This window comes from Argentina silus (genome assembly GCF_951799395.1).
Source record: "Argentina silus genome assembly, chromosome: 10".
NCBI classification, from domain to species: Eukaryota; Metazoa; Chordata; class Actinopteri; order Argentiniformes; family Argentinidae; genus Argentina; species Argentina silus.
Genome location: NC_139664.1, coordinates 2,901,990 through 2,929,903, shown reverse-complemented (window position 1 = coordinate 2,929,903; position 27,914 = coordinate 2,901,990). Strand labels below are relative to the sequence as shown.

The window sequence follows — 27,914 nt, the reverse complement described above, 5'->3', positions numbered from 1 at the left end:
AGGCAAATATGACTGGCCGGCGGTACATCTGCGTGGGGCGTGTTCGCACATAGTTTAGTCATGGATGCTTTCGGTAACAAGACCAGTGAAAGCAACGAAATTAGTTTGCAAATCCGGAGAGAACACCTCTGTTCTCGAAGCCGGTGATGCTGGGTATCGCTGACAGACACCGCCAAAGAAAGTGGACCTTCTGCGGTGCCCTGACATGGACCAAATAAAAACCCTTTGCTTCTCGCCGTCTTTATAGCCGACAACGAATGAGGGTTTGATATTATTATTGATATTTCCTGGTGACCTGAGTTGAATATTGGACGTCAAAATGTTAACGGGATCTAAGACCACATTCAAAGTGAGGCAAATGGTCCCAGATATGAAGGTAGGCTTCCGAGTCATATGCATGCTCCGCTTTTTCCCCTCCATACTCCAAAGGTATCATGCTTAGGGGGAACTTTCCAGGGAACAGAATTTCATCGGTAACTTTAAAAGTGAACTGTTCCACTACATGTAACCGTGTCCTTTCGTATCGGATGTTAACAGCAACATGCTGTAAAATGTTCTAATTTGGAATAAGTCGGATACAGTGTCGAATGTTCGAGCTTAAAGTTCGATTATGTGTCATTGTTACACACTTAGATACATCTGAATGGTAAAAAAGGACACAACCGCTTCCAGAAGGGAAATGCCAATGTCCTCACAGTGGGGACGATTAGAAGTGTTATCATTTTAGTTTTAATGTGTTCTATCGAAGTCTACCTTCTTTTCAGCATCACTCAAATCCGTTTTTAAGTGTCCGTTGTTCTCCTAGTGTAGAGCCCCTTTCTTTTTGGTAAGGCCACTATGAGCCCTGATTCCTTGCATGCTTTGATTGATCACATCTCAATAGACTTATCACTTAAAGGGAGATATCCATCTAAATTAAGTGATGTATCATTGAATCGGGGTATTCATGAAATATGACATCCACAGAGAAAACATTACTGAGGAAAGCTGAGGAGGACACAACTAAAACTCTGTATCAGGCGAATATGAATGTATATTAGTATACATAGAATGAGTGAAATATGCAAATTCCGGATTGCAGGGTTGATGAATGGCGTTACATGTTGAAGACCTTCACTCTTCAGTAGCAGCCCCTCCTGTGATTAAACGTGGGTGGCCAGGAAGCCATTCGTCCAGGAAGTTGCAGCTAACATCACACACTTAAACTATAAATATATAGACGTTGAACCTCACCTCCGATGGTGATAAAGTCAGATTAGTGCTGTGGTTTCGACACGTTCAGGTTTACTTCTGAGCTATTATGTGGTATTAACGGTGGCCGTGATCCCTTAGTACGTTTGGGTATGGTGTATTTTTGTGTATGGTGCTTTTTTACAGGTCTTTCTAAACTACTTTGTTTCCAGCACAGGGGAAAACTCTTACCTACAGTGTAACATTCAAATGCATGGTTATTCACGCCCTTAAAAGACCCTTTGTGATTGTGCATTACAGCTGACGCTCAGAAGGGGTTACAAGGCATTTAGTGGCCACACCTTCAATGACACAGTTATACACGGAATACGGAGAAGGTGTATGAATACCAGGGGAGGCTGGTGGAGGTAGAATACCAGGGGAGGCTGGTGGAGGTAGACATCGGAGGAGGGAATGAGCCCGTCCTCCGATGTCTACCTCCACCGGCCTCCCCTGATGAATGCACATGAAGAGAGAGACTAGGAAAACAAATCTTTGTTCTCGATCAATCCACCCAACACCACCACTATCTTGACGCCACTGAAATCAAATTTAGGAAAATGCAAGAAATGGTTCACATTGGGTGTCTTTTTATAGCCATTTCTATAAAGAAATACTGTGGGGGATAAAAGACAGATGGAGCAATCTATCTAATCACAAAAGAAGTAATGGAGCTGGGATGCTATATTATATTGTGTTGTATGTAAAAAATGATTTAGGATTGTTCCTGATTGCCTGTGCTCTCTTTGTGCTGCCTAGCTCTTCCTCCCTGGTTATTTTGAGCAGCCGCGGGGAGAAATGGTTACAGATGCGTCTTAACTCCGCCCTCCGGCACCGCTCACATGCGGAGTGGGGGTTAGGAGCACAACATCTGGCTGTTGCCATGGAGACGACAGTCTGAGGAGCAGGAGTTTTGAATTTGATTATGTGGATATCAGAGCCTGGCCCAAAAGTCAGTCGCCGCAAGTCGTAGCACCATCTTGAAAAGACTGAATTCAGGGTGTATAAAATATGTTGTAATGTGGTGCTGCATACACAGTAAAGGATCAGCGCCCGCCCACACACATGTTGGTGCGGAGCCCACATTCAAAGCTTTCACTGATTTACGTACCAGTTGATATTTGAATGCTGAATTGTAGCCATGAGAGAAACTGCATGATCTATGGGGAGCTTTATTTAAAGTGCTACCATGCGTTTCACACCACATGAATGGTACAATGAGTAGGTAGGCTGAGGCCTGCCCATGACTTTTTGGAATAACAGTATCCAGGCTTGTTGTTTTTCCCCCTCTGACTTCTCCTTCCCCATGTGTTCACAATGCTAGACATCCTCTCAGTTGAATGGAAGTAGTTAGCCTAGCCCACGCCACACAGCACAAAGCCTCACAGGAATGAAAATGTCAGATAAGGGGCTCAGCTCCATTCATTGTACAGTGGCTACTACAGTAGCTGGAGATCCAAGACTGATAGCAGTGGGCCAAAGCAGTAAAGACACCCGCACCCGGTCCCACAGGGCCCGGGACTTAGATCCTGATCCAGCCATGGAGCTGCTGCCAGATCTTCCCACAGCGAAACTGAGCAAAACAATGCCTCCTCTCAGTAGTAAACTAGATTTATGCGTGTGTTAAATGATGTATTGATCTTACATTGGGTGATTATTAACCAATGCCACAATTCACTAGGGGAAAGGGAGGTCGGAGTGTGTTTGTCTGTTTCGAGTGTGGAGAATGTTTTGGGCAACGCCCAGCGGGGATGCTTTGTCACTGGGATCTATGAGTTGCTGGAGTAATGACTGTGGAAAACAAGAATAGCTAGTTTGAAACAACATGGATAAACCTGGACAGCACTCAGTGACTCACAAACATTCATACGCAGTTCAAATTAGAAGTTTGAGGGGCGTTAGGCCGGCCTCACCACACACACACACACACACACACACACACACATACATACACACACACACACACACACACACATACACACACACACACACACACACACATCCTCTCAATGACTGCATCTCTGTATGCAAACAGTTCATATCTATGACTAAAGTACACACATGGAGACGAAGGACGCAGAAGATAATTAGGATGCCAAAGATGTCTCGGTAAAAAAAACAGCAAATCATTTGGACGTGATGTCTTTAGGGCCAGTTAATTACTGTTTGTTGCCTGCCAAGTCTAGACCGAGGTTGTTATAATGAGAAATGGCCAGGCACCCCATAGGCACGTCTATAAATATTCCCTCTCCTTTCCATTTGCATGGAGAGCACATTACACTCCATCGGGAGAGTTATGGTAATGATTCTGCAGGCTGAAGAGTTAAAAGAGGTCAAATCGTAAATGGGTAAAAGGGCTGGATATACCGAAAGCAGGATGAGAAAGCATCGATGCCCTTAAACATCGATGGCATGTGAATTCACAACTCACGAATGTTTTCTACTGTATGTTTTGACTATCTCGTTCCGTCCTTGTCCTTTGCTGGTACTGAGGTAGAAACCATGCAGATTGTATCACACTGTTGTCAGCTCTCTTTGAAAGCTCCAGGAAGAGCCAACGTTGGAGCAAATGAGCCACGAGTCATGGCTAGACAGAAACAGTTTTGGGTTCCAGGCCAGACCTTTGTCTGGAGAAAAATGTGCATTTCAGAAGTGGCCCCCAAATGGGACAAGAGGGAAAACACTTCAAAGGGAGTCCATGTTTAGAGAAATTACCTCACATCCATTTGTTCACATTTTTAGAACCCCTACCACATTACTTTTTCCTGTTGACAAGAGGAAACGAACAATGTCACATGAAGAAATAGTCCAAGCTCTGTCAGTGTAGCAGCTCTGTATGCTAAAGCAGCAGAGTATTTAATGACCCCCGTAGTAAACCTAACTTACAGGGCTTCGACACTGGCCCCTTTTTGTGCTTCTTGGCGGTAGATGATGAACGCCATGCTGTATGATGTGAGGTTTATGTGGTGTTGGCCTGCCACTTCTACCCCTGCAAGCTCCCCCTGCCGTGAGTTTGGCCTGTTTCTGGGGAAGAGGAGGTATGTTCTCCCAGGAGCAGCACACACGCTGACTGAAGAAGTCTGGCCGCAGAAGCAAGGGGAAGCAATGAGCAATGGAAACTGCATTAGGCCTTGGCTGCTGTCCCTGAAGAGAGAGAGAGGGAGGGAGGGAGGGAGGGAGGGAGAGAGGGAGAGAGGTGGCACAGGGAAGAAAGAGGTAGTGAAAGTGATAGAGTAGGGCACACAGAAGCCACACAATTAAGCAATAGTCAAAATGAGAAACCTAGGGGGAAACAGAGCCTGGAAATGTGGTTATTGGGATTTGGGGGTGAATCGCATCTAGGACTGTCTTTCTCTTTTCCCTGAGTCAGTGATCCAGTCACGTTCGTCTCATGTGTTCATCGTTATCTCTTTTACCCTCGTCTTATCTTGCCGACCTGATGACCTTGTGTCTTTATGGAGTGTGATTACTCTCCACATGTTATATCACAGTCCATTGGATGTAGGCCGTCTTGATACTCTCTGCCCTTTCTGATTCGCTCCCACATCTACTTGGTGGGCTTTCCCCCTGTTCTCCCTCACCTCTCTTTGTGGTCGTAGCTGGTGGAGAAATCTTAAGCATTCCTGTAGTTATCCAGATGTGTTTACTGAGCTTCTGAATATAACACTACTCAAGACCCTGAGGGACAGGAAGAGGCGCATGGCAATCTTGGTAAATCCTCATAGGGATAGGCTGAGTTCCTTGTATCCATCACAGCCAAAACAAAACCAGACCTAAATAGCCTGTGATGTCCTGAGAAAGAACAAGGAATTATGCTGTGTGTTATTAGTGGGTGTTGAAGTTATAAACAAGGCCTTGGTGCTCAAACTAAAGGGCGAGCAGAAACTGAGAGTCTTGTAAAGTTTTAGTGTCCTCCCTTGTAATTTGAAAAAGGCTTGTTTTTCACCGCACGTTTCTGCTAACTCAGGTCTCGGGGCGGAGACTGAGTCAATACAATTGGTGGAACAATAACCTTCTCAAGGATATCTTGGTCTGACCCCAGCATTTTGTCTTCTGTTTTGAAAATGTGAAAGATTAGTGCAGAGCAAGGATTAGTCCATTTCTGTAGTTTTAGGGGGGTTGGGGTTGGTTGTTTGAAATGCAGCCAGTTGGAGTGAATTTGGAAAATCGATTAAGCAGATGACTTCAGTTGAGACTATCGTATGTCACTTGGATTTACTGTAACTTCATATGAGCAGTTTTTACAGACTTGTTTTGTGCCTTACTTGGCACCAATGTACCTGTAGGGAGAGAGAGTTTTTTTTAACTGAAAATGTTGGTTGGCCATTGAACGATGATGGAAGTGAAGTTGCAAAGCTGAACTGATCATATCTGACTCTGACTCTGCTCTGGTTCTTTCATTGTTTTGTCAGGATTGTCTCCTAAAGCTCGATTTAGGAGAGAATCTCCTAAGATCAACTCTAGCAGCATGCTAATGTTAGCAGAGGGCTCCTAAGCTTGTAGGCCCCTGTTGAAATGGTCAGACAGGCATATCAGTTTCACACGCAAGGCAAACAGCCACACTATGAATGACTGCTATTTACTACCTGTTTGAGGTGCAAAGGTTCTCTTTGTTTAAATGCTCCTGTAGGGTTTTAGCCTCTGTTGATGTGGAGGAAACTAGCAGAGCACTGCCTCACCAAATCAATTTCCTGTATGTGCAAACATACTTGGCCAAATAAAATAATTCTGATTCTGATTCTGACTGTATGTTTTCATTAGCTGCTGACACAGTGTTCACTTCACTGCTACTGTACATTGTATGAGCCTAATATCGTAGTGAGAGTAGAGGTAGAGGTGTATTTACTTCACAAGCCCTTGCTGAAGCGCCACTGAATTGCCAGTGTAGTATGACAACACTGGTGCTCAAAGAGAATGTGTGAGCATGGATTTGTAGGTCACCGACTGCATTGAGAGGCGAGCTTCTAGATGTATTGTATTATTGGACCTCAACCTGAGGCCATTGCTCTATTTCTACACTGCGCTGTTTGTGTAGTCAGCACTACATCAACTAGTTTCTCCCTTTTTACCTTGTTCAATGCCTGTGCATAATGCATATGGTGCGATTTATACCCTGTAAAGTTCTGGATTGGGGGGTAGAGAGTTATAGCTAAGCTAAATGGGCCCATGTGTGCTAGCCCAGTAGTCTGCTAATAGCAACCTCTGTGGTTCTGTGGGATCCGATTATACCGCGAGCAGAACAGACTGAAGTACTTCTCGGCTGCAGCACATCACACAGCAAGGGAAAAAATAACGGATGAAACATGGAAACTAAGAGTCATGGAGCGTGTGGTTGACTTTGCCGTCGGGTGAGGGAGTTTGATCAGAATGTAACCAGAATCAAACGCAAAAACAACTCAAATTGCTTCTGGGCAAACAGTTTTGAAAGAAGGCCGGGTTTTGCAACATAACAAGAGGTGTTTGTCCGTAAATATGGATAAACACATCGAAAACAACACGTTTTCATGACCTAAGTTTCCATGCGGTAGAATACCAGTGAAGTGATCCTCTCATATTCTCCAATTCCCTTGGCCTTGAAGATGCAAATGACTCTTATTTACAAATGACTCTTATTTACTCAGTTTTGCTGCTGTGTGTGACCGGTCTCAGACAGTGGTATCAAAGTACCGTACTGTACATTTTGACATGGGGATGATTGTGCAGTGATAACACCAGATATCCACTGTTTCCTCCACAGGAGAGGATGCTGAGTCAGAGTGGTCTGAACGCACGGGGTCGAGACATGTTTGGACTGCGCTGCTTGCCAGGTAAGAACCAGGCAGAACCTCTGTGAACAGGGTGGTTATGGGTAATACAGTGTTACTGTGGCTTGTGGCTCAGAATACGTTCGTTATGCACATTAGCTCCCACATCACTAATGGATACTCTGCACTCGGCCGGTTAAAGTGGGCTAAGTGAGTGTACGCTGTCAAGTGCAGTGGAAAAGCTGCCCGTGCTTATTCTAACGAGGAGCCGGTTTCCATTCATATTTTAGAGTGAATATTTCATATAGAGGTGAAAGGGAGAACATTTGAGTGCTGCTATTGCATACAGATGAGCAAAGCACCAGTCTAACTCGAGCACTGAGTTAGACATGTATTTTCGTGGTGCAGGACATAGTTCACGCTAGGCACCAGGGGTGTCGTGAGAAGCCGGCAGGTATAAGTAAGCTATTTATGTGATCTTCTCAGTGATTAAGGCTAGGACTAGGGTTAGGGTAATCAGACCCTAGGTCAGTGATAAGGGACACCTTCTACTGTGAGCCCTCAGTGGCTTTACTATGCTGACGGAGGTTAGCCTTCTTAGCCTAGTGCTATTGTGTAGACCTAGCCTGGGAACAGTCTGTAGACGTAGTCTAGCCCTCCTGAGAACAGCCTGTAGACCTAGCCTAGCTTCCCTGAGAACAGCCCAGCCTCCCTGAGAACAGCCTGTAGGCCCAGCCTAGCCCTCCCTGAGAACAGCCTGTAGACCAAGCCCTCCTGAGAACAGCATGTAGACCTAGCCTAGCTTCCCTGAAAACAGGCTAGCCTCCCTGAGAACAGCCTGTAGACCTAGTCTAGCCCTCCTGAGAACAGCCTGTAGGCCCAGCCTAGCCCTCCTGAGAAGAGCATGTAGACCTAGCCTAGCTTTCCTGAGAACAGCCTAGCCTCCCTGAGAACAGCCTGTAGACTTAGTCTAGTCCCCCTGAGAACAGCCCGTAGACCTAGCCTCCCTGAGAACAGCCCGTAGACCTAGCCTAGCCCTCCCTGAGAACAGCCTGTAGACCTAGCCTCCCTGAGAACAGCCCGTAGACCTAGCCTCCCTGAGAACAGCCTGTAGACTTAGCCTAGCTTTCCTGAGAACAGCCTGTAGGCCTAGCCTAGCCTCCCTGAGAACAGCCTGTAGGCCTAGCCTGGCCTCCCTGAGAACAGCCTGTAGGCCTAGCCTGGCCTCCCTGAGAACAGCCTGTAGGCCTAGCCTCCCTGAGAACAGCCTGTAGGCCTAGCCTGGCTTCCCTGAGAACAGCCTGTAGGCCTAGCCTCCCTGAGAACAGCCTGTAGGCCTAGCCTGGCCTCCCTGAGAACAGCCTGTAGGCCTAGCCTGGCCTCCCTGAGAACAGCCTGTAGAACTAGCCCCCCTGAGAACAGCCTGGCAGTGTGTTGTGGTGGCAGGCTGCAGGCCCCTGCTGCCCCTGGTCATAATCTGAGTGTCAGCAGCACGCCACAGTAGGAGCTTTATGGAGGAATGTTGGCAGGCCAGGGGCGAGCCGAAGCCAAGCTAATCTTTACCATTTCATATCAGCAGTTATTCACAGCACCCTCCGTGGGAGCGGAGTGTGTGTGTGTCTGAGTGTGTGTGTGTGTGTGTGTGTGTGTGTGTGTGTGTGTGTTTACCTGTCCCTTTCACTTTCAGCTCACTTCCACCTTATGTGGCTGACCTCTACAATCAAACACACACACACACACACACACACACACACACACACACACACACACTCACAAACACACACACTTCCCCCCTGCCCCACTTCATTCATTTTCCCAGGATAATTAATTTGACAGAAACTGTCTGTGTTTTGGTCAAATTCTTTCCAGACTCTCTCAAGTCCATTCGAGGCACACAGTGGTCTTATTATTGGTTGTTTGGGTTTGCGTGTGACTGTGAAAAGCCGCCTCTCTTTCACCTCCTTCATCCAGCCTCTTCTTCCCTCTCTCTGTCCCTCTCTGTCTCCCTCCCTCCCTCCCTCCCTCCCTCCCTCCCTCCCTCTCTCCCTCCCTCCCTCCCTCTCACTCTCCCTCCCTCCCTCCCTCCCTCTCTCCCTCCCTCCCTCCCTCTCACTCTCCCTCCCTCCCTCCCTCCCTCCCTCCCTCTCTCCCTCCCTCCCTCCCTCCCTCCCTCTCACCCTCCCTCCCTCCCTCTCTCTCTCCCTCTCTCTGTTGCTCTCTCTGTCACTCTCTCTCTCTCTCTCTGTCCCTCTCTCTCTCTCCCACTCTCTCTCTCTCTCTGTCCCTCTCTCTCTCATCCCTCTCTCTCTCCCTCACTCTGTACCTCTCTCCCAAATATTCTCTGTCCCTCCCTGGCAGATTTGAAACACAGCTGGCTATGAAAGCTGTCTCATATTAAGGCAGAAAGGATGTATGCTTATGGGAAATGGGAAGCAAAGTCATACTTTCTGCGAAGAGATTCCTCTCTTTTTTTCAGATGATTTGTTCTGCTGTCCACCTCCAACTGGAATGAATAAACCACACGTGTATTGACTTATTAGTTGACTGTAAATGATTCACAATTCACTTATGAAGTTGGAAACTGATTTCAAGCAATGAAAGTCGTTCTGTGATACTCCTTTTGTTATTGCACAGTATGTGTTGAGACAAATTGGGTACACACACACACACACACACACACACAGACACAGACACACACACACACACACACAGACACACACACACACACACACACACACACAGACACACACACACACACACATACACACACACACACACAGACACACACACACACACACACACGCACGCACACACACAGACTCTCTCTCTTTCACAGACGATGGAATGAGTAGTCTGTGCGAGTGTACTGGGTGAAAGGGCTCACGTTGCAGTGTCCCGCAGACACGCAGACCATCGGAACAGTCCCCGTCCCCCGGCGTAGACGGCTCTGCACCACGTTCACCACATTCTCAGATAACACTCGGACACAGGACAGGGGAAACCAGACCGGGCCGCGGGGGGTGAACGGGTCAGAGCAGCACACACAAGCCACGGGCGGGTAGATAGATAGATCATGTACCTTTTGAATGCGAGGGGCCTACGGTAGATCCAGAGACAATGCTAAGTGGACAGGACCCTCCTCTGAGCGAAGGCATGATCCCCTTCTCCCATGCTCTTATGTTACACTGGATTTGGGGGCTTGTCAGTCACCGACACCGGCCTCACTGAGCGGCTGACAGGAGAGGAGGGGGAGGTCAGTCAGTTTTGAATATGGAAGTTGTGTCCGACTCTATGGAAATAGTATTGATGTAGTATTTTCTTTGCTTGTTTTTGTTGTGCAGTATCGATCGATTTTTGTACAGGGGGGGTAGAGGTCTTTAGGAGTCACTTTGGATATAAAAGCGTCAGCTAAATGGCATATAAATGTCTTAATGCTACGGATCTGAAGGACTCATGGCCCAGCATTACCCAGTAGCATCTCAATGTGTGATAAAATATACTACTTTTCTGTTAGGAACGTACGTTCCAAAAAGAAGTTCAGGGCTTAATCACTGTGCTCTTTGTTGCTGCTCATGGCCTGATCCACAAAGCCCGCGACCCGCTCTTTGTCTTGCTCTCTCTCCCAGTGGTTGGCAGAGGGCGAGCGAGACTTCGCACTGCACGCACTCCAGACCCAAACGAAGAACAAATGTGGACGAAAACAAATAAGAAATGAAAATGGAGCATGTGGTTCATATCACGTTCAGCTGCTCCGTCCTCATGTTAGTCAGATGGCCAAAGGCAGAGCTCCAACGGGCTTAGAGGAAGCTAGAATGCTGACTTTGTGTCTTGGTGTGTTTGTCTGTGTGTTGGTAAGCAGGTGCTTGCTTCCTTGTTTGCGTGTCAATACATGTTGGCACTTGTCTCTGTGTGTGTGTGAGAGACAGAGAGTTAGGAAGATAGAGAGAGGGAGAGAGAAAGTTAAGACGTGTGTGTGTGTGTGTGTGTGTGTGTGTGTGTGTGTGTGTGTGTAAATGAGGGTCTGCAGGAAGGATATAAAACTCAAAACTATATAAATCATTAAACGGCCAGTGTCGTAAACAGTGGCTGTCTAACTTAGAATCCTCAGCTTCCCACGCTGTGGGAAACTACCTGCTGCCTCTCAAGAACTCAAACGTCAAACAGTCACCAAGCACAGCCACTTCCTGTCCTTTCCCTCACATCTGTGGGGGCCACAACGCCCGAGGAATGTTTTCAGCTCTAAGGCACCCCAGGGAGGCATAAAAATGGAGCGCACAAAAATCCCACTGTGCCTGATTGTCCGTAGAGCAATAACAAATCTTCGTAACAAGGGCTCATTTGTGTTAAAACCTAGCGTCTTCGGGGCGCCTGGCTCATGTGTGAGGTAGGGTTTAATTTGGACGTTAAGTTTGACTCTGAAGGAGCTGAGGGTTTTGCTACTTTGATCTGGTATTTGGAGACGGAAGATGGTGTAAACATAATCACAGTCCCTTGCTTTATTCTAAGGCGTCACACGCCCCAAAGACGTGGCTTTGCTGAAGGACCCTTTGAAGATTTCTTTGTAGCTTTCACCAGCCTTTGGAGACAATCTCTCCCTCCCTCTTGGGGAATAGGCAGACTATTGGTGTGTTAGACATGATGACCTTGATTTACAACTATAGTTCCTTTTCCTCATAGGTTAAACAAGCATTTGATGGGGTTTTAGTGTCCCCAAAACCATTTCAGCCAGGGTGTAAATTTGCTTTTTCTTGCTGAGGTTGAACTGTGCTGTAAAAAAAAGTATAGTATTTGGAGTCATTCTTAATTGACCTCGTTTTGTCTTCCCTCAAATATTTATTTTGAAGGAATTCAGTGCTTCCTTGAAATGTTATTTTGAGAGTTCGAGGAATCCAGCTGGGTTAATAAATTACTAATTTCCTATTTATGGTTCTGAAATGGAAAATGAAAAACATTCTCCCCACCAAGTGTCTGGCCAAACACCTCCCTTGTGAGGGACAAAAAGACGTGGCCCCTCCCCTGACTCAGTGCTAGACTCTGTTGCCATGGAAACTCGAGTCTAGCTGGCAACGGCTTTGTTTTGCTGCAAGAGACCATTACAAATGTGCTGTCTCACACTGGGCCATGTTAGAGAGAGGTCGAAAAAGGGGTTTCGTTTTTTTTTAAGTTGTTCTGGAATTTTTGAATTTGTGATTTTTTTTTCACGATCTCAAACAAAAGGAATGCGTCTTTAAACAGATCTCAAAATAGAATGTTGCATCATTTCCAACAATGCATTTGCACACGTGTGTGCTGTAACAACACGCTATAGACAATGGTGAGGGTCAGAGCTGTGTCAGTCCGGGGAGTATCTTTGTGTCCCAATATCCCAAGGAATACCATATTTAGATTCCTTGACATCAGGTCAAGTAGAAACATGCAGCGCCTTCTGCACAGCCCAATTTGCATAAATAAGAAGGCTCTGGAAATAGGTACCATTATATCACTGTCTACAGAGAGAGGCTACAGGGTGTAATTATAGAAGAACTATACTGAAGATCTTTCACTATTTTATATGCGGGTTAATACTGAATTCTGTATATTCAAGAAGGTTGTAAGTATAAATATATAATATATATACTGTAACGTGTACGGTATATGAATGAAAATGAGTATTTTGGCCAGAGAACTTGACAGACTACACACTTCATGCAGCAGGGATGGGTCCTTTTCTTTATAAGCCACAGATGCCAAGTCTTGTAATAGATGTAAACCACAGATATCCACTTGATTCAACACGTCCGTGGAGGACATTTTTAGAGCAGGAGAGATTTACCCCCACTCCTCTTGATAAACTCCTGGCTGAAGTTTACATTACATTCCATCCCCTGTTATATACACACGCACGCACACACACACACGCACGCACACACACACACACACACACACACACACACACACACACACACACACACACACACACCACACACACACACACACACACACACACACACCACACACACACACATGCACACACACACACAGACACACACACACACACACACACACACGCACGCACGCACACACACACACACACACCACACACACACAGCTTACCAGCTCAGTACTAACGTCCCCTGCATGCCATGTTTACGTTCTCCATACTAAAGCCCCGTCCCCCCCCCTCTGTCCCTGCAGGCGAGTGTGTGCTACAGAGGGCAGTGTTGGTGAGGAAGAAGCTGACTGCCAGGGAGGGGGGCGGCTGGCTGGCAGGTACCCTCTTCTGCACCCACTTCAGGGTGGCCTTCGTGCCCCAGGACAGCCCCAAAGCTGACGTGAGTACTGGATCAGTCCACCAGCCCAGCTGAGCAGTGAGTCTGTCACACAGACAGACACACACACACACACACACACACACACACACACACACACACACACACACACACACACACGCACTCAGTACATGTGGTAATAGTGACAGAGACGTAGCGTTACATTTTCTAATATATTTATTTTATGCAAAGCGACTTACGACAAGCACATTTGTCGAAAGTACATAGCAGTCACTCTAGGCCTAATCACCGTCACCATCACCATACAGTATAGCATGAATTCATGTACTAAGCATTGACCATTGTAAAAAAAACAAAAAAAAAACATCATCTAACCTCACCCAAGGCTATTGTGCACACAAATAAGTATCTGGGAAGTCCCTTGAATCTTTAACTCCTTGTAACCCTCTGTGTTTAGGACAATGCAGACCCTGTGCTTCTGGGGGACCACGACGTAGCATTGGCCTCCATAGAGAAGGTTGTGGCTGGTAAGAGCTCTGTGTAGCTGTCCTCTGACGTGCTGTACTGAGTGTCCGAGCCTGGCCGAGTCTTTCAAGCCTGGCCGAGTCTTTCACTCATTTTGTCAGCAAACAAGCTCCTCTAATGTCCTGTAGCATGTGATCTGGCACCCTGGCTAACAGTGTACCCACATCTAGATTACTCCTTTGTGAAATCAACCCTGATTCTCTAACATGGCTGTGTGTGTGTGTGTGTGTGTCTGTGTGTCTGTGTGTGTGTGTGTGTGTGTGTGTGTGTGTGTCTGTGTGTGTCTGTGTGTGTGTGTGTGTGTGTGTGTGTGTGTGTGTGTGTGTGTGTGTGTGTGTGTGTGTGTGTGTCTTCTCTGCAGTGGGCCCGTCCAGGACCAAACTAGTGACGGCCAACTCCTCCCTGAAGTTCACCCCAGAGGAACTGGTGCTGTACTGCAGGGACCTGCGAGTGCTCTGCTTTCTGTTTGACCGCCTCACCCCTGACACACAGGCTGTAGAGGTGTGTGAGAGAGGGAGGGAGGGAGGGAGGGGGGGGGGGGCAGGGAGGGGGGGGAGGGAGAGGGCAGGAGGGAGGGAGGGAGGGAGGGAGGGAGAGGGTGGGAGAGAGAGTTGAGGGCAGGGCGGGAGAGTGAGGAGATGGAGAGCGAGAAAGAGAGAGAGAGAGGGAGAGGGAGAGAGTGAGAGTGTGCGTGCGTGAGTGAGTGTGTGTGTGTGTGTGTGACAAAAAAGGACAATGACTTATACAATACAGTAGGTCATTGATATCACGCAGGGTCTCCATATTGAAAGCTGATGCACTTTGTCATGCTGATCAGCAGACTGGGTTTTGTTGTTCCTCCTCAGATGACCTACACCATTGCCAAGACCTACCAGCCTCTGAAGCCAGGGACTGTCCTCTCCTTCCAGAACGCAGCCCTGGGGAGTGTTGGTGAGTCACACACAATTGAATACTTTATATGAATCGGTAGGCCTATTAAAAGACTGTATGAGTACAAAGGACCCACATACGCCACACTGATGTCACATGCACGCGCACACACACACGCACACACACACACACACACACACACACACACACACACACACACACACACACACACACACACACACGTCGTTTAAATTCTAACCACCAGAGAGGGAGAGGGGTGGGGTATGGGGCAGGAAATCTTTGTTGCATACAGTCTATGATAAGATCTAAAGCTGGGAGTATTCACTGTACACGCTGGCTCTCAGATATTGAAAACATACTCTTTTAACTCTAACATGTCGAACTTCACACGCAGTGGGAACGCTGCAGGAGTAACAACAACCAGATGTCCGAGTGATACTCAAACGTAGTGTGTTTCACGGGTTCTCATGCCATTTTGTCTTGCGACGCCAAATTGACATCAATAATTCCCTGTGATCCCGACAACTTGATTGCGGGCAACACACAATAATGACGTCCAAGTGTAGTCCAATCACCTGAAAGATGCTCTAATTGGTGGGATATGAACGCCAAAACACTGCAATACAGGCTAGAGGGGCAAAACACAGGCAATGTTTGTCTTCGTACAAAATAAAAATGTCTGTGTCTTTTTTTATCAAAACATAGAGGTTAGTTAGATTTTTTCAGGGGATCCTTGTTTGTTCCTCTTATATGTTCAATATACAGTTTCATTTGTCAAGAGGACGGCACGTAGTTCTAGAAAATATTTGCAGAAAATGTTAATTGAAAGTCTCTTTTAACTGCCATCAAAGAGGTCTTGACCTTTGCCATTGTAGTTAATATGACCGGACGCATGGATTGTCACATACAGAAATGGGAGCCACGATGTGCTGCACAATGCTACTGTGATGCTATGCTAATGCTACGCTAGGCTGCCCATACAGACAGCTGTCACCCAGATGAATAATGTAAAGCCACCTGAAACATGCCCCCAGCCAGCCGGCCCCCCTGTTCAACCCTGTCAAAGGTTCAAGTGTGGTCAGTGTGCGGTCAGCTCTCCACTCCACCGACCGCACCACAACCGCGAGCCCCCAGACCTCCTGATCCTCAGCCAAAAGCACTGACACAGTGATTAAAACAAGACAAGAGTGTTCCAGGGGGAGGGCAGGCTCATTGTGATGCATGGGATGAAATGAAATGAGGAATGGTATCAAACACGCGACGGTTCGACGCCATCCCTCATTCCATTCCATGCATTTTAATGAGCCTGTCCTCCGATTTCTGCCTCCGCCAGCCTCCCCTAGAGAGGTCATTGTGTGTTCACCTCTCACTCTCCAACCCCTCCTCTACTGCGCTCCCTCTAAGAACACCGCTGGTCCTAATGTCCTCTTATGGCCATTAATCTCTCTCCTGTTAAATATATAATTAAGGCAGAGGGGGAAGCTGAGCATGTTGTTAAATGTCCATACATCCTCATCTATCTGCTCCACCCTCCAGAGATGAAGCAGTTCCTAAGCAACCGCAGGCGGGACGCCCACATGAACTGGTTCGATTGCTCGTTGGACTGGGAGCAGGAGCTGGAGAGGGCCGGCGCGCGAGGCTGGAGGGTCAGCTCCGTCAACGACCGCTTTGAGATGTCCACCAGGTATTTTTACATTTTACATTTATGGCATTTAGCAGACGCCTTTATCCAAAGCGACTTACAACAAATACATTTGTTTAAGTAAGTGAATCATCTGTCCATCAGTCATCATAAGATAAAGTAATCAATGTTCACACCAGGGGCCATACGCAATCGTAATGCCAGTAGGCTATTTTTATTTTATTTTTATTTTTTATTTATTTTATTAGCAGGAGGTAACTTGTATGGGGGGGTAGGGTGGATGAAGAGGTCTGTAGGGTTGGGGTATAGAGGTATAGAGGTATAGGGTTAGGGATTTAATCATTACTTTATTTTTCCTTGTCAGTCTGCCTAGATTCAACGTGGTCCCTCAGAAGGTTCTAGACACTGAGCTGAAGAAGACCTTCGCCCACTTCAACGAGGGCCGCATCCCTGTAAGTACACCTAGTCAAGAATCACATGCCCTGGGCGCTCAGTGGCGTAGCACACTAAGGCGCATACCATATTATCGCAAGGTCCCTGGTTCGATTCTGGCCATCGACATATCCTGCATGTCATCCCTCCTCTCTCTCTCACCCATCCTTCCTGTCAATCTCTACTATCTCTATCCCAATAAAGCAGAAATGCCCTAAAAATATATTTAAAAAAAGAATCACATGCCCTAGTCTGTCAGTGCTTCTTGGGGCACTTCAAAAGATATCCTCTAGGCTCTACTAAAGATATCCTCTAGGCTCTACTAAAGATATCCTCTAGGCTCTAGTAAAGATATCCTCTAGGCTCTACTAAAGATATCCTCTAGGCTCTACTAAAGATATCCTCTAGGCTCTACTAAAGATGTCCTCTAGGCTCTACTAAAGATATCCTCTAGGCTCTACTAAAGATGTCCTCTAGGCTCTACTAAAGAGGCCATTTTGTTTTACATTTCGATAACTCTTGTCCTCCAGCGCTGGTGTTGGCGACACCCCCGGGGCAGTGACTTGTTACGCATGTCCAGCTTCCAGAATAACATCTACCACGAGAAGGACGACATCAGGTGTGTGTGTGTGTGTGTGTGTGTGTGTGTGTGTGTAGGAGAGGGAGGCATTGTCATATGTAAGCAAAGCTAGCCCCAACCATGCTGCCAGCCCACCCCGGAGGTAGAACAAGTTTGCTGTCATGAATGCTATCCTACTCATTAACAAGTCAGTTTTAGCCCAAGGCAGAGGCTGTTGTGTAGCCCCAGGCTATGGTGTTTTAATCAATAGGAACAAGCTTGTCTAATAGTGAATAATGATAGCACTGCGCTAAGTCCTGTGGGCTGTGATGTGTTTTAGGAACCTGGAACTGATCCTGTTTGGTGGCCAGTCACTGTGTGTGGTGGTGGAGCTCGGAGAGGAGATGCCCTCACCTGCAGACGTCCAGCTGGCACACACCCGCCTGCGTGCCCTGTGTCTGGGAGGTCAGCACTAACCTTACTAGAACCACGTTTCTCACAGATATTATTTCAGACCAGACCTGGGTTAAAATAACATGTGATTCATTGAATTCAAACAAGGAGGTCTGTCATTAGTGGGAGTTTTACGAGCTGTGGTTGTGATGCTAGTTACCTTCGTAGGAGGTGACCGTGGGTATGATGTAGCTGTACAGGAAGGAGTACCCAGATACAAGGACTAGTGTTTTTATCATGGTGCTTGGGTACTAATGGGATATCTACACATTTCTACATGACATAAAAAAAAGCACTGGACTCATATCACTAAATTTTTCCCACTCTTATATGTTTAGAAACTGTGATTTCACAATGGTAAATGACATTGGAAATATGTGGTCCTCTGTGGCTCAGTTGGTAGAGCATGGCTCTAACAACACTTAGGTTGTGGGTTCGATTCCCTCTGGGACCATATATGCTGAAATGTATGCACTGTGTATGCAAGCGTCAGCTAAATGGCATATATATGTTTAATCTGTATTGGATAGAGATAGTGAAGACTAGACCACTGGAACACCCCAGGCCTCCACAGAGTTAGAAAACATGGGGTGCGACTATTAACGTGACAGTGTACCCCTCCTGTTTATTTGTTGGCTATGTCTTTTATTTGCTTTTTTTTTATTTATTTTTAAATCTGCTTTATTGGGATAAGAGACAGTAGAGATTGACAGGAAGGATGGGAGAGAGAGGAGCGATGACATGCAAGATAGGTCGAGGGTCGGAATGGAACCAGGAACCTTGCGATTACGTGGTGAGCGCATTAGTGTGCTACGCCACTGAGCGCCCCCTTGTTTAAGTCTTTTAGCTGTAGCACAGGTTATGAGAACCATGGCGGAGGACTCCAATCCTTAGGGCCAGTGGGCGTCCAGATTTTTATAGAGGACCTAATCTGGTGTTAATCTATCTACATGTGTTTCCCATTACACCCCTACTGCCACAGCGAGGGGCCAGAGATCACATCCAAATAACAACATCTCCCACCAATTAACCTGCTGAAATGAGCGGTCGCGATTGAAGCCAGATAGAACAGAAGCCATGCTGCATACACCCACGTGTTCGGTCCTGTTCAGTAAAAACAATTGAATAAACAAGGATATACTTTGTGGTTCCAGTTGTTATGTTGCAAGGACTGTTTCAAAGTGACATGTTTTTCAAACGCCTCTCCTGGGATGTTTAACTGAGGGTTGTGTTGTTGTTGTGTGGGGCCTCACACAGCACATTCCATAGGTGGTTGAGCCCTGGGTAGACAAAGCCCACAATAGCCCACTGCTGTCTTTTAAAGCCACAGTAGTGTCCACACACACATATGCACACACAAATACACGCATACACACACACACACGCATACACACACACATATGCACACACACATATACACACACACACGCACACGCACATGCACACACACACACACACACACACACACACACATGCATTATCACTGTTGTGTTAATTGTTGAGTTCCACCGGCGCTGCACGGCCAGGGTCACTGACTCCCCTGGCTCACAGGGTCACTGACTCCCCTGGCTCACAGGGTCACTGACTCCCCTGGCTCACAGGGTCACTGACTCCCCTGGCTCACAGGGTCACTGACTCCCCTGGCTCACAGGGTCACTGACTCCCCCGGCTCACAGGGTCACTGACTCCCCTGGCTCACAGGGTCACTGACTCCCCCGGCTCACAGGGTCACTGACTCCCCTGGCTCACAGGGTCACTGACTCCCCTGGCTCACAGGGTCACTGACTCCCCCGGCTCACAGGGTCACTGACTCCCCTGGCTCACAGGGTCACTGACTCCCCTGGCTCACAGGGTCACTGACTCCCCTGGCTCACAGGGTCACTGACTCCCCCATTGTTTTGTCTGTTGTGTGACACCTCCAAACGGTTCAGGGATTCAGCCCAAAAGATAACGATCCTGGTTTTACAGGTCATGGATTTGAGCCAAAATAACAATGATGCAATGAAAGACATGGTAAAAACCTGGGGGGAATATATAGAAAATATCTACTGATTCACAGCAAAGCACACTTAGATCTGTAGATTTGATTGTCGTGAAGATTTCATACCGGCAATGCACAGTGTCCAAGAGGCGTAATAGTAAAACCCTTGCTTTGATTTGTACCGACGATCGTTTCCCTTGCCAGAGCCTGAATGAAGAGGTTTCTTTGTCTTGTGTTCTGCCCCCAGACATCTCCACATCTGTGTCTGTGCCAGATGACAAATGGCTGTCTACTCTGGAGAGCACCCATTGGCTGGACTATACCAGGTAACAGCTCCTGATTGGTCATTCGTCATCAGACAAATCAATCACCATAATGAGTGCCCGGGGGGGGGGGGGGGGGGGGGCCTCCACTGATTTGATTGATTTTGAATGTTGCTCCTCCAGGTGTAGTTATTGTGAACAGCTTGGATTCTAGCCTTATTGAGCCCATAATGCTTTGCAGGTTTAGAAGAGAGAGCTGACATGGTGTTGCTTATCACAGAGGATTTGGCAGTTTGGCAGTTTGAGAGTCTGTGTCTACCATGCCTATACTGTGACGCATGCGGTAGCTTTTTAAATTGTTTTTGTAGCGGGGGTTTAATAAGCTTACACACACATGTTGAATGTATTGTAGCTATTCATGTGTTCAACATCCATGTGTGTAAACCTGTTTTACCTACACACTACAGCTATAGTCTGTGTGCTATTCTATAGTTCTGTATTCTAGAACTAGTGTTAGCTGTGCAAGAACTAGCATTAGCTTCATTAGCATGCGTGCCCTGTCTCTCCCTCTCTCCCTCCTCAGGTGCTGTCTGAGGAAGGCTGCTGAGGTGGCCTGCCTGCTCCGCGGAGGTCACCTGACTGTTGTGCTGCAAGGTGAGTCACGTGACCCAGCTCGGATTAGTCAATCCATTCATTATTCAGACTGTTTCTCATTAAAACGGAATTAGGGCTTACCCTGAAGGAGTCTCAAACAGGAGCGCTATCTGATGCGTGCTTTCTAGGACATCGATACGCTTCAGGTTGTATTGTGACTGTTTGCAGTGTTTTGAGTCAGTCACTGCTGACTTCTGTCGTCAATTTGTAGGGCAAAGGTCAGATAGTGGAGGACGACAAGCAGCCTGTGTACCAAGTCTGTTTCTGCTTCTCCAGCTCTGTGTTGTCTTGCCAAAAAAGGCAGCTCTGTTGCATTGTTGAATGCAGAAATAGTCTGGCACCCTGGCAAGAGGTCCGTTGCCTCTTCAAACGAATCATGATGTCGCATAGGCCGGGCTCCAAATGGAAACAGGGTTGAAAAAATTCCTTGAATATCTTTCGGTTTCGATTCGGTCAGCTGTGGTTTCTTATGGTTTGATTACATCTCTTTGCTACCACCGTAAGTCGTTTGACGTTCAAGGCGCGTAAACAAAACGCACGCTGCAGCGATGGAAGTTAGAGAGAACTGTGGGGTGTGGAGAAGCTAAGGGAATCCTTCGCCACGTAAGTCATCTTAAAAGGAACGTCGTGACCTAGTGTCAAGGCAGCAGTGTCGAGACAGCACCGTAGAACCGTCTCTCTCCTGGCTGTATCTACCCAAACAATGATTGCTACTGCCTTTTCATTTTCCTTCCCACAGCGTTGTAGAGTCTGGCTGGCCTCAAATCGGCTTTCTGGAGTGGAGGGTTGTATATCACCCTCCTCTCACCCCCTTAAACCACAGGGATCTCTGTGTCCCGACCGCCAGTAAATAACTGCAGAAAATGACTCTATGGCATTTTCAGACGGGCCCGGCCAGCACTCCCTCCCTCAGCCTGTTCGCCAGATGTGGGGATCTGGATAAGGGGGGGGGGATGTATTTAAGTCCGCAAGAGGGAGCAATATTTACCCTGATTCACACTAAACACAATAAACACGCTAAACTGTCTCCTTTGTTACTCCTACTGAAGTGAAACCCTTTTTTTTTTTTCTTCCTCCTTGTTTACCGTTTCACCTTTTTCGCGGATTGTGGCTTTAATGGTTTATATCCATTCTGTGGTGCACACACAGAGCCAGACGACCGGGACATGAACTGCGTGGTGTCCAGCCTGGTCCAGGTGATGTGTGACCCCCACTGCAGGACCAGGGCCGGCCTCCAGGGGCTGGTGCAGAAGGAGTGGGTGATGGCCGGCCACCGCTTCCTCAGCCGCATCAACTACCACAGGGACAGCGACAAGGAAGAGGTGAGGGGTCACACTGTGTGTGTGTGTGTGTGTGTGTGTGTGTGTGTGTGTGTGTGTGTGCGCGCGCGTGTGTGTGTGTGTGTGCGTCTCCCTGGCTTCAGAGGCTGGTAGGTCTTGGCAATGGTGTAGGTCATCTGAGGAGGAACAACAAAACCCAGTCTGCTGATCAGCATGACAAAGTGCATCAGCTTTCAATATGGAGACCCTGCGTGATATCAATGACCTTTAAGACAGAGATCAGCTTCTCATATCAGCTTCTCCACTTCCCTCTGCCTAGAGGGTTATAGCTTTCCCAAAATGATGTGTGCCACTATGACCCAGGCGGGGTCTGAACCTGGGTCTCCGGTGTGGAAGACATGTGCAAAATCGCTAAGCTAAAGCCTAGGCATGAGCCTGGGGAGCCAACGCATGTCTCCCCGTCTCAGGCAGGGCGTCTCAAAGTAGCGTGTGTAATATCATCTTCGTGACACCATCCTAACATATCTACTGGAATTCGTTTTATGTTAATTCAGCCTGCATGAACCAATGCATTTTTTATATGAATGCATTAAATAATAATTTGGGTGAGGCCTGTAGCTTTGCGTAGATTATCCATGCCCATTAACAGGGACTGTGTCTGTCCCCGACGTAGGCACCAGTCTTCCTCCTCTTCCTGGACTGTGTGTGGCAGCTGTGGTCCCAGTACCCTTCACGCTTCCAGCTGACGGGAGACTTCCTGCTGGCGCTCCACGACAGCCTCCACCTGCCCCTCTTCAGCAGCTTCCTGGCCAACTGCCAGAGAGAGAGATGCAAACGCTCCCAGGTACGGGGATGCTCGAGTTTCTGTTCCTTTGGATGTGTCTGTTTTTTGTTTTTTTGGGGGGGGGTGGGCGGGTTTCTTATTTATTTATTTTTAAATGTATTTTATATATATATATATATATATATATATTTTTTTTTTTAGGGCATTTCTGCTTTATTGGGATAGAGACAGTAACCCCAAGGGGGTTTTGTGTAGACTTTCTTTTCCGGTGTAGAAGCTGCGCACCGTTTGGTAACAGGTAACAGATGCCTCTTGGAGGACAGACTTCGACCTGTTCATGTCAGTGCAGATGACTGAAAGGAAATGAGGAAATAGGGTGCAGAACTAAAACTAGACGTGGTCGATTTCTGTCTTGTAAAAATAGAGTCTTTCTTGTCTGCAGCTGCAGTTGTAGTTTATGTGCCGATGTAGTTAGTTTTCAATCTCACACATCACCTCGTGTTGTCTCAGATGATAACCTCCTCTCCTCTCCTCCTCCTCCTCCTCCTCCTCCTCTCCTCCTCCTCCTCCTCTCCTCTCCTCCTCCTCTCCTCTCCTCCTCCTCTCCTCCTCCTCCTCCTCCTCTCCTCTTCCTCCTCCTCCTCCTCCTCCTCCTCTCTCAGCACCTGTCCCAGAGTTACACCCCGGTGAACGGCTGGAGAGACGTGCTGCCACGGGGCTCCTCCCCCGACCACTCGGACCCCCACCTGCCCCCCGTGTGGGACTGGGCCTTGCAGTACAGCGCTCAGAGACGGGCACGCTTCACCCAGCCTGTGGCCCAGCCCGCCCCGGCACAGCCCCTTCTCAACGGCAACCTCAACACCAACCCCGACGCACACAGGGTAGGAACAGACAGGGTAGGAACAGACAGGGTAGGAACAGACAGCTATGGACGCGTGTGTCGGCCACCAGTATGAAACTAGCTCTCCTTATGAACAGTGAAACACGCTGACCATGAGAGGGGCCAGGACATTTTCCTGACCGCATGACCTGACGACAAGGGAAAACTGGGTCCAAGCTAGGTCATGTGGTCTCACGGAAAACTCCTGGCCTTATCCATGAGGCACATGCAAGAGCAGAGGACCACTGCACCACTGTGTGGCAGATTTCAGTATTGCATCTTACTTCACACAGACACACATACACACACACACACACACACACCTCATTTGATCATATCCCTCCCTGCCTGTCTCCCCCCTCCCCTGTTTTGTTCCCTCCCATCCCTCTCCTCCCATCCCTCTCCTCCCTTCGCTCTCCTCCCCTCCTTCAGCTCAGTGACAGCGTCCAAGGCTCCGTCTTCCTGCTCTCCAGAGGCTCCTTCTCCTGCCCCGCCAACCTCCTGCCCTGGCGCAGCAGCGGCAGCTCCGGCGTCTACCGGAAGAGCCACCGGAGGGCGCCCTCCTCTGAGAACTTACCCGGCCTGGAGAGGTTGCTGAAGGCATGGGCCCTATCGGAGCTCCCCCAGGGCCACACTAACACCACCACGGGCCCCCAGGGGCCTCTGGACTCCTACGAGCCCCTGCTGCCCCTGCTCCTAGGGCCCTGTGTCGGGGTGTGGAGGGAGTGCTACTTGCGTGGAGCCCTGCATGCTCAGGTAACTACAGGTGGAATAGCAGAGGGAGATGTGGTTGGTTGTCTTATTGGTGGTTATTATGCTGTGTGAGGGACTGGTCATGCAGTACATTTACATTTATGGCATTTAGCAGATGCCTTTATCCAAAGCGACTTACAACAAATACATTTGTTTAAGTAAGTGAATCATCTATCCAACAGTCATCATAAGAACAAGTTATCTATGCTTGGACCAGGGGCTATTTATTTTTATCTTTTCTTTCCTTTTTTCTTTTTTTTTTTTACAGGAGAGAAACTTGTACAGGGGGGTAGTGGGGATGAAGCGGTCTTTTGGAGGGACAGTTAAGATGTAGCCTGGAGAGATGGGTCTTCAATAGCAATGCAAATAGCGGCAAACCCACTGGAGACAAACAAAACAGAATTAACAGAATTTAAATGTGTTAAATACTGTATTCTTTCTTAGCGTATTGTGGCAGTTGGTGAAGCAGAGCTGTGCTGTCACTGTCAGTCATTGACTGGAAGATTGCAATGCAGACTCTTTGATGTGGAGGTTTCTAGGGGTATTGATTGACAGTTCATAAAAATCACATCTGAGAGGCTTTGCTATTCGCTCTACTGCCCAGAGCCGAAAACTCTGTCGCCATGGTGATGTTTATAACGGCTAGTACTGGTGTGTGGGTGTGTGTTTGCACTCGTCTATTTTGGTGAAAACCAAGGCGTTCACTGGCCGCTGACAAAGGAAACCTAAAAAGTGTTTGAAAAACATTGCCTTTTTTTTTTTTTTTTTTTACTGCGTTCAACCGAACTTCTGAGACATGTTTCGCTACAAAATGAAATGGAAAGGTTTTCTAGCTTCTACCCGTGACCCTGAAAAGTTCCTAGTTCCTTTCTTATTGATGGTAGACTGTCACGGTGGAGTGACGAACGGACAAACCTGCTGTGTTGTAAAACTAACAGACAAACCTGCTGTGTTGTAAAACTAACAGACAAACCTGCTGTGTTGTAAAACTAACAGACAAACCTGCTGTGTTGTAAAACTAACAGACAAACCTGCTGTGTTGTAAAACTAACAGACAAACCTGCTGTGTTGTAAAACTAACAGACAAACCTGCTGTGTTGTGTGTCCACAGGCGTTCTCCCATCCCATCTCCTCCCACACCCAGCACCCAGTGGAGCAGCTAGCCTGGGAGGTCCAGCAGCTGGGAGAGAAGCTAGCCTTAGCCACCAGCACCGGATGCCCCGCCGTTACAACCCCCGCCAAGAGACCGGAGCCCCGCCGGACAGACTCCAACCTCAACCAGAACACCAACAACGGAACCTTCCTCTTTCCCGCCTCGAGGCCACCTGGACCGGTCACATCCAGACCGGCAGCCCCTACCTCCTCCAACCTCCAGGCCAGGGGTCTCCCGCAACCTTCGGTCCCACCGTCGAGGCCTAGCCACAGAGACAGCAGCAAGCACACCTTCCTCTTTGGACCCCAGTCGTCTTCAGAGGCCCGTCCGGACCAGCGTTACTTCCCAGCACCCCCCAACAATGCCAAGCTGCCCAAGAGCAATGGGCCTTCTCTGGGCTCCTGAGCCCACCACCCACCCCCAACACCCCCCACCCCCGTCAATTAGCAAAAATGGTACAAACCGCTCCGCTTCGGCTCTGAACTCTGCAATGAGATCATCTACAGTACAAGCACACCCTCTTCTCCCCGTCACCTGATAATGGGTGCACCTAGATGTGATTTTCCTGTCAGAGCTCATTTCAGTGACTTTGAGGCGATAGGAATCGTAAAGGGAGTCATGTGGGAGGAAAAAGACTGAACTGCAATAATGATGCAGTGCAAAGCATAACCTTGCAAAAAAAGAGATAAGTATTCAAGCTGTTTTTGAAAGATGAAGACAACAGATTGTCTGTGTTGTAAAGTGTTACTGAATTGGACAATAGGGCGACGGAATTTCTTAAAAGCATTCGTGTTCAGAAGTCCATAAGAACATGAAAAGCTAAGTTAAGACCCAAATTGAATAAGGGCTGAACTATGTACAATCATTTCATGACTGAAGAGCACAATAGAATTTTTTTTCCCCGAAATACAGTAGGGAATACCAGTCTGATCAAGGGCTTTGTGAATAGCTTTTTTTTTTGACTGGATGTCTTAAGACTGTTATCCTGACCCAAATGTATTATTTTTCTCCTTTGGCGAAAAAGGGGCCGATTGACTCCCATGGGCAAACCCAATTTAACCTGGAGTGAAAAAGAAACAACTGAAAACCGCTTGCCATGGCGAGTCCAACCCTAGGTAGAGACATTGGTGTCACCTAAAAAAAACATTTTGTCCAGCAAATTTGATCTGGAATATAGAGCAATGGGAGCTATTCTGGTACTGTCCTCATATCTTCATACTTTCATGTGTGCTAGTGGACCATAAGAGGCATCAATGCAGTAGTATGTATTACGTTAGCCAGTGTGTCAGAATATGGCCAAGGTCAGTGAACATTGCAGTAAGTTTGCATGATTGAGGTAACGGTGGGAGCCCCACTTTTACACATCTTGACTGAGCATTGTAAGTATTATTAAGAATTGTTGGTTACATATGCATTTTTGAAAATGTCATAGATAAATAAATGTGATTTCTTTAATAGTCGTGACCAAGATGAGAGTGTTAATCAGAGTTGGTGTAATTGTACAATCCGTCTCTCTGACGGTTGGTATTTATACTTTATTTGGTACTATTTCTAGCTGTAGCTCTTACTTAGGGAAAATAATCTTCCCTCTGTAAGGGAAGATTATTTTCTCAATTTTTTAATTAATCCTTCGTCCTGTCTGCTGGTGGTTCTGTGTGCAGCTAGCATTCAGGTCAAGGGCTTCTAAGCACGTCATAATATTCAAAGTCCCGAGAGGTATTGGTACTAGGTCACCTGGTCCAGATAGATCAATGCTGTTTGCATGATGTGGATATTAAGCAATAAACACAGGCATCATTTCCATAAAGCATCTATTATGAGTTTCCTTGTAGAGCCAGAGAGGTTCATAACTGTCAGTTTGAACAGACAGAGGAGTAGTAACAGTTATTGTGACATCAACCAAAACTCCATAACTTGAAATGTCATCTGTAGTTTTACTGTATTATAAAAAAAATAGTATGAATGTGCATCTCTTATATTAAATAGGGTCTTTCTGCCACTTATTTAACAAGGTACCTCAGTACAAGATGTCGCTGTAAATATTAATTGTTGAATATCACAGCACGCAATCTGATATCAGATACTGAATATCAGGTTGTTTCAGAAGCCTTTGGAGATGATGTCAGTGCTTTTGTCCTGGTCTTCCACGGAAAAACACACATACACAAGGACATTACATTTCCTTGTTCCATGGCCTATTTACAAAGATTTTCATAGTTTTCAGCATGCAACCCTACTTCCTGAATCTAGTATTACGCCTATTATGTTAATGTCTTGGTATGAATGACACATTGATTTGCCAGATGTATATATTTTGTATCAGCATGTTAGCCATGATCATGATCAATAAACTGTATTATTAGTTCATACTCTTTCTCTTTTCTTTTTCTGCACCAATACACGCCTTTGTAAAGCTTTACA

At 47.2% G+C, this 27,914-nt stretch overlaps 1 protein-coding gene across 1 annotated transcript; it reads left to right on the top strand.

Annotated features, from left to right (window-relative positions):
• mtmr11 (myotubularin related protein 11) lies at window positions 1-27,860 on the top strand. The gene is made up of 17 exons (XM_083679628.1): window positions 1-376; window positions 6,968-7,037; window positions 13,149-13,285; window positions 13,701-13,770; window positions 14,130-14,269; window positions 14,614-14,698; window positions 16,196-16,343; window positions 16,666-16,753; window positions 17,264-17,352; window positions 17,633-17,757; window positions 19,974-20,052; window positions 20,573-20,643; window positions 21,793-21,965; window positions 22,597-22,767; window positions 23,370-23,588; window positions 24,020-24,343; window positions 25,452-27,860. Exons 1-17 carry the CDS (start codon window positions 320-322, stop codon window positions 25,896-25,898), a joined length of 2,493 nt encoding a protein of 830 aa, XP_083535754.1. The 5' UTR covers window positions 1-319; the 3' UTR covers window positions 25,899-27,860.
• The last annotated feature ends 54 nt before the right edge of the window (window positions 27,861-27,914 follow it).

What these genes read in the sequence shown, in the direction of transcription:
- mtmr11 (XM_083679628.1), top strand. Translation starts at nt 320, where the DNA reads ATGTTAACGGGATCTAAGACCACATTCAAAGTGAGGCAAATGGTCCCA. An exon ending in GGGACAGCGACAAGGAAGAG is followed by an intron (nt 21,966 to 22,596) that starts GTGAGGGGTCAC and finishes TCCCCGACGTAG; the next exon opens with GCACCAGTCTTCCTCCTCTT. An exon ending in AGAGATGCAAACGCTCCCAG is followed by an intron (nt 22,768 to 23,369) that starts GTACGGGGATGC and finishes CTCCTCTCTCAG; the next exon opens with CACCTGTCCCAGAGTTACAC.